General features: G+C 36.7%; 1 protein-coding gene across 1 annotated transcript in view; it reads right to left on the bottom strand.

Annotated features, from left to right (window-relative positions):
- The window catches only part of LOC111148298 (versican), a 112020-nt gene that overhangs the window by 58314 nt on the left and 40616 nt on the right, over positions 1-13090 (bottom strand). Inside the window, exon 7 of the mRNA XM_022504787.1 lies at positions 3635-6649. Coding sequence (XP_022360495.1) covers positions 3635-6649 — 3015 coding nt within the window. The remainder of the gene's footprint in view (positions 1-3634; positions 6650-13090) is intronic.

The following is a 13090-nucleotide window of genomic DNA, read 5'->3' as shown; positions in this document are numbered from 1 at the left end:
TATTTCTCCAAAGTACAAACAAAAATGCAGGAGGAATTAATCATATAAGAGTTATTTCTCAATGATATAAGCAATAAGGTGCCATAATTTTCAATACAGAAACTGAGCAAAATGAATTCTAAGATAGAGGTCAAAATTATTTCTCAACATCTCTTTAATCTCTAATATCATTATATTAATAATTTCATCAATATTTTAATATCTGTATCACTTTATAGTTTAGTATTGGCTTTACACCTGCCCTGCACTTAGATATAAATTATAAAACTAGCAAAAATGAATGTTTGATGAAAAAACAACATCGAGCTGGCCTGACAAATAATATGGAATATATATGAACTTATTTAAAAAACTAATAAACCATCTATTTTAAGGTTATAACTATGAGCATTTGCATAATAATGTTTGAATTTAATATCTGTACATTTCCAAATAATTCTTTGGTTTAATGATAACTGCACAACAGTTTTTAAAGATATTCACAGTTCTGTCACACTAACTTGTGACATTTTTGATGATTTAGAGGAGCGTTCTTTAAAAAAAAAACCAAAAAACAGAATTGAAGAAACTATTCCCACACCACTAAATCCTGTAGACTTCATATGTGTTCACAAAGAAAGCCTTTCAATAATTTTTCATAATGCAGGTGTGCAAATTACTCTTGAACTAGACAGGAGTCATGTTTTCAGTATCCCCTGAACCACTGTTAAACACACCCCATAGCATTTTTCAGCTCATAAAACTTTTATGAGCTGAAAAGTTACTTCAGATTTTTTTTTTTTTTTACTGCTAACTACAGTTGCCCTCCAGCAACAGTACCTTAAGTTGCTATTAAGATCCATTTCAGCAAATATAACATAAACGTTTCTTGAGTAGCATGTTTCGTTTCATGGTAGTTAAAAAAAAAAAAAGTCAAGATTTATGAGACTTGCTGAGCATAGCAAAAAATTATGAATGCCTTGGTTTAGTTTAGCATGGGTGGCATTTTTGCTTGCTTGAATATACAGTATATGTAGAGGTCGGTTCTGTGTTTGTGAATAGATTTATACAAGTTCATACATGAACCAAGGATTTTCCAATCTGGAAAAATGTGCCTTGACACATAAAGAAGTTGGTTTCCAGGCACATATATATTTTTTCTTATTAATGTACACCTGCCTTAGAACCCATTAATTTAACATCTGCTTTAACGTTTTCCCTTGCCAAAGTTCAAGATGCTTGAAAAATTAAATTTCTCATAGAAAACAAGTAAAATTTGTAAAAGTAAGCAGCTGGTTCTGAGTAAACCTCATTGTCTTGTCAAGAAATAATCAACACTTTTAGTCTTCAGAAGAATGACATATATAAAATATACAAAAATGACAGATGAAAGAGAGAGACAGAGAAATGAGGGAGGGATCTAGATAGATACAGGCTCTACACCGACGCACCCCACCATACACACATTGGAATCTGGTCCTGATGGGGATACCCAACAATTCCCTTTCCACAGAGTATTCTGACCTACTGTTACCAACGCTGAAGAAAAACTGGTTTGAAAGCAAATCATGATCCCATGTTTTAAAAGTGGAAGAAGGAAGAGGACATACCTAGGCATGTTTCTCAGACCCAGTTGAACTAAGTTAACAACTCCAATATAAACACGCACCTTTGTATAAATGGGCTCTGGATCAGGTGACTCAGACCCTCTATTCAAGTCACCATTTACCAACTTGGATTTTTTTTTTTTTTTCTGACTGTCAATGCTTCCAGGGAGATTGAGTTGCACATCTTCTATTTTATAATTTGATCACCTTAACCTTATCACACAGTTTCCCATTTTAAGAGATTTTAAATGCAGACTAGTTTTTACTGTTTTCTCTACTATTTGATTCAACTTAGTATCTACACTAACTTGAGAGTCATCTAAATTGGGAAAAACTTCTGCATAGTCATTCACTCAAGCATTTTTTAAAAATTCTAAAATTAAGTGCTAGTAGTAATTCCCTTTCACTTTGGCTTTTTGTTTTTCATAGTAATATTGTCTTGTCACTTTTCCAACCCTACTAACATCAGTCCTCATTTCCACTACTTGTCAACTCATCTTCTCCCTCTGATCCCAGTTTCAAGAGGTGGAAAAGGAAGGTAAGAGACAGGAGACATGATATAGTTTCCAAGAAACGGCTTCATTAGCAGGACAGTGATGTCCAATCCTGGCCTCTTTCAACCATATGAGAAAGTGGAGATTAACAGTAATACTCTGGGAATGTATTTCCTTCTATTCATTGCTCCGCAAGAGCTTTTACACGAGCACATTCTGGATACTAGAAGCATGAAGTTTCCACCTACAACACTGGAAGCCAGCTGACATAACAGAGTTACCTGTTTGTTTCCAACAGGTGCACTCCTGAACACTCTAATGAGGATAGTGACACTCTTAAGAAAATGACACCCCGAAAGGAATATCCCAACAACAAGAGAGAAATTGTGGTGCTTAAAAAAAAAAAAAAAAGAAAGAAAGAAAGAAAGAAAAAAAAATTCTTCTAGCCCAACATCTTGGACCCCAGTCAAGGAAAAAAATAACTATTCATTCTTTCAATTCACATATTCAAACTAGAATACAGCAACTTCACTCACAAATCAGTGATCTCAACTTCTAAATTAAAAAGATACAAACCTGAATTGATCTATTAAACTGTATTCACTATGTGTCCTCAGCTCAGCTTACCAAAGTCAAAGATGGTGTGGTTTGACCTTTAGGAAGGAATAAGTTATGTTCGATAATGAAAATTGCAAATATTATTCAACGTTAAGCAGCAGTTTTTAAGAATTTTTGCCGGAGAGAAAAATAAAATATTTGAGCAGAATAGAAGGCAATTGTAAAAATTCCTAGAGATGAAACAATTAAATCATAAAATAAATAGCATTTTAGGGAACAGAGGTAATGCTGACATACCCATATCTGAAATTATCTGTGACACAATGAACTACAGCATTTTTTTTGGGGGGGGGGGACTGAGCTAGGGTTCTAAACATGTAAAGCCTCATTAAAATACCCAAGGACAACAGCTTAACAGTATGCTGAACTGGTATTAAAATAACATTTCAACTACAGACAAGCTATACAACAAACCTATAACATTTCAACTACAGTCAAGCTATACAACAAACCTATAAAATCCTGGGAAAGAAATAAACCAAAGCAAACCTTTAGACATCCTTCTACCAGCCCAAGACATGTGCAATACAGTTTTAGCTGTCCACAATGTAAGTACTGAAGGTTAATAGTTAAAGACCAATGGAATGTTAACACAGTCTAGTACTACACTTGAGTAGTAATGCATGGAAAGACACTGAAATTAAAACACTTTGTTCTGCATGTTCTGAAGTGATGTAACAGCGATGATTGGTTATATTAGATGACAAAGCAGGGCTTCTTAGGACTTTTAAAACATAATCGTATCTAACATTCTTCCAAATAACATATTTTTCCAATTCTTGTACAAATATATGAAGGTAAAATACAGAATTTTTTTTCACACTCCAGTTATCTTCTAATGGCAGCATTTGGCATGTTGATTTTTTTTCCCAAAAGTAATTTTCAAGATAAAATGCTGATTGCCTTGACTGGCATGTCTAGAAAGCAAAGACTTACCTGTCTTATTTTCTCTGACCTCAATAATATAAACATTAATGTCGGGGCGGAATTTTGTCCCTGCTGGGGGTTCTGGAGTGGAAATTTCCTGAGGTCTGAGGGCCTCTTTGCCTTCCACAGTGGGTGGTCTTGCTGGCTGTGTAGCAGAGGGAGTACTTGAAGTTGTGAAATACTCTCTGTCAATATCAGTTTCTGTTTCCTTCCCTACAACATCCTCCAGGGTAGTGGGAGGAACACGAGATGTTGATTCTCCGATGATTACCATGTCACGGGTTGTTTCTTCTCCAGGCTCCCTGTCAATGAGAGGCGGTTTCTCAGTGGGTCCTGGGGATGGCTTGGATGCTGACGTGGTGTGGGGTCTTTCTATTGAAGTGAAGGCAGCTGTGATATTACTTGGAACTGTGGCTTTAATTGTTGAAAATTCTGGGAGTTCTGTGGCTGTGGGCTTTTCGAATAATCCTGAGCCTACATCAATATAATCTAGGAATGCTTTCTCTCTTTTCTCAGTAGTGGTTTCCTCTATAAGCTGGGTAACATGGGTGCTGAAGGGTGATACAAATTCCCCTGGACTAGCACTTTCTGTCTCATACTTCTCTTCAGGCTCTGGACTCAAAGACACTGTTGGTCCTACACTTGGTGTTAGGGTTACCACTTCATCTGTTTCTGCTTTGTGCTCAGGGACAGCACCAGTTGGATAATACATACTGTGCTCAACTTTTCCAACTGGAGTTGTTTTGACAACTGGGACTTTCTCAGAAGCTGTCACCAACCTGTCTTCAGAGACTGTGTATGGTAGCCTGTCACGCTCTTGTTTACCCACAGCTGTTGTTGCCTCCTCAGCTGTGGCAGCTGTAGAACTGAGAGTAGGAACTGGCTTCTCTGCGGTTGCTTCTTTCCAAGGGAATTCTTCCTGACCTCTTCCCTGTGTAATTTCTATTGTTGTTCTTACAGTTTCAGGGGAAATGGTTGCTTCCAGATGAGTCTGATTAACGACATGTATGTCTTGAGAGGGTTCACCTAGAACTTCACCTTCTGGTGGAACAGAAGGTACCAACACTCCCCATTCTGTCTTGGGAATTACAGAAAGAGGAACGGTATGGGAGCTGTCTACATAAGCAGTAGGTTCTTGGGTGCTACTATAACTAACAAATGCCAATCCTTCCACGTATGAAGTGTCTACAAATTGGGGGACAGCAGATACTGGCTTAGAGACATCTATATCTTCTCCTTCATCCAAAGCACTTCCTTCTGTGGTTGCATAAATAACTTGGCCTTCCACACTTGTGGTAGGTGGAACTCTTTCCTTGGTTGTAGAATCTCTCAAAGTCGGCTTTTCTGCAATACCAATTAATGTAGTTGGCTGAAATCCAACTGTGACTTTCCCATGCATGTCTGTTGTATCTTCCTTAGTAAACTCTTCTAATAGCTTTTGAGTACTATCTGGGATAAGAGTAAATTCATCTCCTTCATCTTCAGTGAAACTTGGGATTTCCTTATCCTTCCCACTCACTTCTGTAGTGGTGAGTAAGGCAGGGGGCAATTTTGGAGGACCTTCATCTTCTGTGGGCTCTAAAGGCTTCGCTGTTGTATTATCTTCATCCCATGCCCATTTTGATACAGTGACCACCTCCACAGTTATAGTGCTGTGGCTCATATTCAGTGTTGTAATACCCTCATCATACTTTGTAGTATCTTGATAGCCATCTGTGTCCAATTCAACCAGTGTTGTTGTAGAGTCTTCCTCCGCATCTCCTGCCTCTGTTGGCACCACATGTAGCTTTGCTGTTGTCAGTGTTGGGGAATCAAAAGATCTGGTTATTTCCACTGAAGCCTCTGTAAGATGAATTTCCTCTGAAGAAGCTGTAGAGAACTTCATTCCAGGGAAGCCTTCCTCCTCTGTCTTTCCTATAAATGGATCTTTGGTGATCTTTTCCTGTATCTCATCATCAGTGTAAGTAACTGTTCTCATCTCTGGACTAAGTATTTCTGTTCTCTCTCCTCCTTCTGCCATTTCTGTTTGTGGAGAGGGATAAATAACTGTGGGTATTCCCTCGACTAATCTTTTATCACCAGAATAAGGAAACAATTCTACTTCTGTACGATGCTGTGATGGGAAAGGTGTGGTGGACACATACTGGCCAAAAAAATCTTCAGTTATCCTTCCATTAGTTTGTTTCTCTTCCCAGTTGTCTGTGGATGATCCATCACCGTCAGGCATAGTTACAGGTGAAACAATTGTAGACTCTGATAATGGCTCCCTGTCCTCTAGTGGAGGGGAGGTGGTATCTTCTGAAGTCTTTGACACTGTAACAACTTCGGGTATTTGGCTAAAGGTCAAGGTGCTCTGAGCAGATCTAACTGTAAATGTTCTGTCTTCACTGTCATCTTCTCCCACGGTGAATCCATAGCGGCTTGTGGTCATAGATTCAGAAATAGGGCTTACTGTTCTCTTTTCAGTTTTGGAATCCAGGGTCATTGTTGTAGACACAAATGGTATTTCAGTTACAGACAATTCCTTGGAAGGAATGTGCTTTGAGATTTCCACTGATGTTACCAAGGGACCCACTTCTATTTGTTCAATCTGTGTAACTGACTCTTGGGTTTGTATGTCTTCCCTGACACCATCCCATGAATCGGTAGCATGATGGGAGATGACAGCTGTACTCTGGGGTACTTCTTTCTGAATTTCAGGTATGTCTGGCTTTCCAAGTGGTTCTAAAGCTGAAGGTGAGTAGTAGTCCATATCCAAAGGCTTCATGGTAATCCCACCAGGTGTGGATGATTCGGTGGCTAATCTGTGTGTGACAGCTTGAGCCTGAACTATGGTTTTCTGCTCAAAATTGAATATATTTCCTACAGGAGGGGACTTTGTTGTAATGATAGGTAATTCGGTGATTACAGGGATGATTGGTGTTCTTTCGGGTACCATTTGTAGTTCTTCAGAAAGATTGGATGATGGAGTTTCTGTAAGAATATTCAGTTCGATGGTTGTAGCCTCTGATATATTCTGTTTAGCTAGAAAAATAATTTCAAAGAGTTGATTAGACAAGTCACTAATAAAAAGTTGTATGTCCAGTGTTTGTGAAGTGCTGCTGTGTACATTGGGGTGACCCAGAAGTGTTCTGTGATGAAGGGCATCTAGAAACTATAATTACATTAACTCAAGGGCAGACATTTGAACATATCATAGTCACAAACTCATCACTTGTTTTACATGGTAAGGCTTATCACTGCTTTCACCCATAAGGATGAATGGCTGCTTTCAGTTAAGGAAAATGAATATGTTGTAGTTTTAAGACAAGGAGAAGTCCAAAACCATATAAACGCAGAGTTTGGAAACAGTTGCTAGGTTACTTATCAGAAACTACAGCAGCAACTTGGGGCCTACTAGGAAAACGTGGTAATAGTGTTCTGAAGGCTTCTTCTGTCGCTGCCTCCTCTCCCTCCTTCTCATGCTGCACTCTGTCTCAGGGGAGAGGGAGTGCCTCAGATTGCAAAACAACAAAAAAGCCACATCAAATGTACCCGAGTTACATATAAGCTATTACATTGTCCATAACGCGGAGGGCTTCATAAAAACAGGATATTAAACTTTTTAGTACCACCCTTCACTTGAGTCCAGGTGTTGGGACATTTGTCTTCACCTTCATTTCAACTCTGCAGTGTAGTCTTGGGTTTCTAATAAACAATAAGACATTTCTGGCAGAAGCTGCTTGGCATTTGTGATAGATCCACATTTTGCTCTATGTTCTACACACTACGTTTGTAACTCTTACAAGGGTCTTGGTTCCAGGCTTACTTTAGCATGAAACGCAAAAGTCGAACAGGAAGTGAAGTACCCACATGATGTATTTTAGGTCTGTAATTACAAATCACTGGAAACAACCCTGAGCATTAGAAAGAATGGGCTCAGGCAATAAAAAGTAACATGTCATCATAAAATGCTACATTATAATACCTCCAGATTTACAGAGGATGGCCTCTCCTTTTTAAAGAAATTTAAACTGAGTAGTTAAGTGACAATGTTGTAGACAACAAGATTCTTCTTCAACATAGGGGAAATGCAGCAGAGCTTAGCATGCAAAGATTTTGTTTCTTACAAAAAAATTGGATTTTCAAAAATCAACAACTAGTCACCACTAAACTCAGAAAGAACTGTTCTAAAGAAACCTGTAGTCATTGTCTCACCATATCCGGTATGATTTAAAACTAGCTATATGGGGGAATACCTGTTCTCCCTGATGAGAGTTGTCACATCTGTAGTATCTGTAATATCTGTGTCTAACTCTCAATAATCCCCAAACAGTAGTCCTTGGAAAACTAAACTAGGTATCTTTGCACTCCACCTATTCTGTCAAAACTTAATTATATTAAGGCAGTGAAACTGCTGTGTCTGATACAAGAATCATAAATATATGTTGTTATGTAATTGTCCAAACCCACAGAACGTACAGCACAAAGGATAAAACTTTACCTACTATGAACTTTGATTATGGTATGTCCACGTGTGTTCATCAGCTGTAACAAATGCACCATTTTGGTGGGCAATGCTCATAATAGGGGAGGCTGTGCATGACAAGGGACAGGGGTACATAGGAAATCTAACTACTCTGAAACCTAAAACTGCTTTAAAAACTAACATCTATCATAATAATTTGAGGACAAAATGATGTGATTTTGTTGTAAATCAGACTTGAGTTATAACAGGTTCTTTATTTTTGGTTGGGATGAGCTGCTATTATCTGTGGTCATTCCCCAGACCATTCTGAAGCCCAGATTCACTAATTTTAGAATGAAAACTTGGTGGCCATTTACATTACGGTATCATTTAAATATTCTCCAAAGTCTGTCACTATTTACCTGTTACTATTTTATGCTGGAACAAAACTAAACAAAAATAATTGGACTCTTCAGAAACATTAAGTAATTTTTTTCTCCTCATAAGAAAATCTTTTTCTATATGCATTTCCTGGAAGAAGATTTGGTCTATTTTGATTGACATGAACAACTTAAGGAGCCAAAGTGTGGCTGATGATCTCTCTTTTAATTCAATTCTCTATCCTCTGAAATTCCACAACTATTACCTCATTTCACTGCCAAATATTATGTTCGTCTTCTAACAGTTTTCTTTGGGGAAATAGTAAAATGTACATACAGAGAAAGTTCCCGTGGAAGCATAACATAATCACTTATCACACTTCATATTAGAGAAAAAATAATCATATTACTGTTAATAACTGCAAAGGACCTAATTTTCTTTTTTTCCTCTGAGTATTTCCATGGCTGATGAAATTAACTTAAAATCAGGTTGTCCCACGTTCCAATCCAAGTTCTGGGCTAGCATCTTCTTACAATGCTATGAAAATACTTTTGTAGTGTTTTAAAAATAAAGGATTCAGATTTTAAAATCTAAATTGTACGTCATTGCCGATTATTACTGTATCATTGGTGTTGCCTTTGTCTAGTCCTGGAACATAGTAAAGTGACAGCAATATGTCTCAGAGAATCCCCCTTACAAAGGCAGGATTTATGTGACTTTGTTTTCAAAAATCAAAAATAAGGGTTTTTAATAATTTTAGAGCTCTGTTTAAAAGTCTGCTTATAATTAAGTTAATTAATTCTACTATTTGGAATGGAAAACCTCAGACTTCCTTGGGGTTGGGTGGCTTTTTCGTCAACTTAACAGCTGACTTCCATCATAACTCAGAATATCTGATCATTGTTCCAGCCACTCCAAAAAAAGGAAATAATTTTAAAAACCACAAGTATCTACAAAGAGATATCTTAAGGATAAATGCTAATATATTAATGGTGACTATTACAAAGGTGAAAATGCAACTCCAAGTTATGCCAAAAGTGTCCTTCCAAAAGAATTCATGTGGAGAAATTTTTGAATTGGAAAACTACCAGTATTCCTTTAGCTTCATTATTAAGGAAGCCAACAGAAATCAGCATATTTCTTTTCCCACAAAAGCTCCCTTCCAATCTTTGCAGCTGTCTGCCACACAGATGTTTTGTATCACTGTACTTATGGTATTTTATGTCCTATGGACTCTCTTCTCTGTGCTTCTGTTATAAGACATGAGGCAGATTTTCCCAATAAAATATAAAGATCCTGTTAGCAGCATGATAGTCGATTTAACACACACCCGTACCGCCCACATTATATGAAAGTGACTAATTTCAAATTAGTTCTCCTATATTAAAATGTTTCCTATGTAAATAACTGTAAACATAAGAATTCACAAATAGAGTGGGTATACAATAAATTGATTTGGACTTCATTGTTAAATAAAGAGTAAAGGCTGGAACGATGGCATTAGAATGCAAACTCTTATTAAAAAGTTTTATGAGTGATTGAATGCCAACAGACTGAAATTCAATAAACAGAAAACATATTTAAAATACCATTTAGGGAAGGGTTAGTTTTGGTGCCTACAGTCAGATTATGGTCGAGGGCACAAAAAGGATCACAAGCACACCATAGGTTAGAAGGACAGGTCAACTTGAAAGTGAACAAATATGTAAGAAGTATAGCATATGAAGTGGCGGGAAATTATTTAGCCTTCTCTAAATCATAATTCTAGTTCCTAGCTTAATCAAACAGAGGGATTTAAAAAAATGAGGGTTCGAAGCTAGATCACATAGATGACCAAACACAAATTAGAATTTCAAAACAAGAAAATTATTTCAGTTGAGGAAGATGCTGAGGGTCAACTGAACAACTGTGTTCAATAATAGAAATGGGTGTTATTTAGAGTTTGGTCTCCAACTTAAAAAGGAAAAATGGGCTCAGAGTCCAATGCAATGAATTTCAATAATTAGAAAAACTATCCAACGATGATGGTAATAGAATATGAGAATGGGTTTTCTAGGAAACATGCTCTATCTCCCTGTAATGGAGAGCATTAATAACATACCATGAAAGATTATCCTGTGTCTTGAGTGGCTCTGATTCACTTAAATTTGGGGATGTATGGGTGATTTTTCAAAGCCCTAACTCTCTTTGACAGACCTTGTTTAACTCTGAAGTCAAAGAAAAATCAAAGGTGCACAATTTAGTTTAATCATCACAGGGAAATACACAGGAAAATTTCATTTCACAAATGTACTAATTTCCTTGTTTTTCATTCTGCTTGACATGAATAGATTGTAATTATGCTTGTCATCGGCCATTGTTAATATTCTATTCAGTGATGGTAGAAGGAAAAGAGAATGAAAGCACAGTGAGGTTTGGTATTGCTCATTCACCAAGAAGTGTCTTTAAAAGCCCCTTCTACATTCGGTAAAAAGCAAGCAAGAGAAATATGGTTATATTTCTAAATTCCTCTACTTAACCAATCAGCAGTACATCTCTGAAATCGCATTAGGAGCTATTGCTGAGGTCACAACTCATACACTTTACCCTAAGTATTTAGCCACCACTCAACTATGTGGCAAAAGTGAATAGCAGTCAAGTCATTTTGAGAATATTTTTTAAATTCCTTTAAAGATATACACTAAGAGAATCCTTGAAAAAAGAAGTAAGAAATTTTGGGAAGCTGTTGGCACTGTGTATGGTTTAAGAAAGATTTTTATGTTATGACTAAGCCTTCTCAATCTTTTAGATGCTGAATACATTTTGAATATAATAGGTCTTAGGGAAGAAATAAACAAGAATCTAATCCTTAGATTAGATTTAGATTAGTTTAGATTATGCTTTGGTTTGGAAAAAACCCAAAATTTGAACCATGATATTTGGAAGTTATATATTTCCAAGTTCTATAGATTCAAATGAATTAGAAAAAAACTGGACCTAAACTTTCAAACTTTTGTCAGATTTTATATAGGTTTTTAGCAGATGTTTATTGTATTTGAAACTAAGTATCTTGTCATTTCATGTGTTCATGTGAATTCCTCATTTAAATAAATAATTTAAAACACATCAGGATGAATTCTTTGTGGCTACAGACAGCCTTTGGTTTAAGTTTTACCCTCAGGGAGGAAAAAAAGTGTTGTTTAAAAGTTCTCTCTTGCCAGTTGTACCAAGCACAAGAAAATACAATTGAGCAAGGTAGTCAAATTGGATAATTCCACTCCTTCCCTAATTAAACCTCTCTAACCCTGTCCCCCGAAACCAATCTGACTTCAGTTCTTAATCATAGTCACTTAATGAAAAACTGATTTTAGAGCTTCAACTACTTGAAAGTCACTGTTAAAAGAGTGTCTATGTTTCTACTTTTAGAGACAGGCTTTCCTTTTTAATGTTTCTTTTGCTGAAAATAACTAAGGAAGAACTTTTCTGTTGTTTCAGAGTCTAGGGACAAAAGTCAGTATTTTCAAGTGGCTTTTTGTGGCCAGCTTGTATTGCACTGATACCCAACACATGGCTTTCACACTGAGAAAGCTGAGTCCATGGGAGGGGATGTGGGCAGAGGCAGCTCAGAAGGGAGGCAGCGGCACATGAGATCACGGTTTTCCGCCTCACTAATGCCTATTCTACTCAGACATCCTAGCTGTGACTTTTTGGTTGATCTAAAGAATGCTTGTTTATTTCACTTTAGAAATCAATTACATAATAAGCTAGTATATTTTCTATTCATTTATTATGTATTGCTAAAACAAAATATATTGTAAACTTGGTAAAACCTTTTACTATATTTCAATATAACATGGCTCTACTTTGAACATACTCACCCCAAATGCTAGGAAATCTTTGTTTAGCTGTCACAACAATATAGATCCTTCAGTAAAAATCACAATGAGACTCTGGATTACTTGCTTGTTTGATCAAGCATCCTACAAGCACGATATTATATCATGTGACTACTACCGCTAAAATAATTTAAGGACATCTGAAAATTCTAAATATCATGAATATCATGAATGTGGAGAGATGTTACTTAAGATCACTTTTAAAGAGCAAACCTAACTGAAGATAGCCTACATTACACCTTTCAAAGAACACAGACCGTACTTCAATATAATACTAGAGAATTGGTGATTAGAAGGCACATATTTCCATTACTTGAATTAAAATCAGATAAAAGGAGATACTTATTTATAGCATGGTTTCCTGTTAGGTATTAATTGAATGTTATGATTATCCATCTCTGTTCCAAGTACTCACCTGCAATTACTGAAACTGGAATTCTCCACCACATACCAAAAACAAAATAAGCAAAATTCAAGGATTCAACTCAGCCACAGTTGGCTTCAAAATTACAGCACCAACAATCTAATTACATTTAAGGACTGCAATTAATGTTAAAAAGAAACACAAAAAAACTGATCAGAAATATGTTCTGTGGTTCTAGGTACAAAGGAGCACAGTTAAGACCCTAACTTGACACTCCTCATCACCTCTAAAAGAACATCTGTCAAACTTCCTGTTGTTTTAAACGTATCACTGCCATTTATTGGCTTTTGAAAGTCACCGAACTGTTTCCGTTCTGTGCATACACTGCAAGACATGGA

Source organism: Enhydra lutris, unplaced genomic scaffold (assembly GCF_002288905.1).
Source record: "Enhydra lutris kenyoni isolate GAN:26980312 unplaced genomic scaffold, ASM228890v2 scaffoldscaffold19, whole genome shotgun sequence".
Lineage (NCBI taxonomy): Eukaryota > Metazoa > Chordata > Mammalia > Carnivora > Mustelidae > Enhydra > Enhydra lutris.
This window is presented reverse-complemented; position numbering and strand designations above follow the sequence as displayed.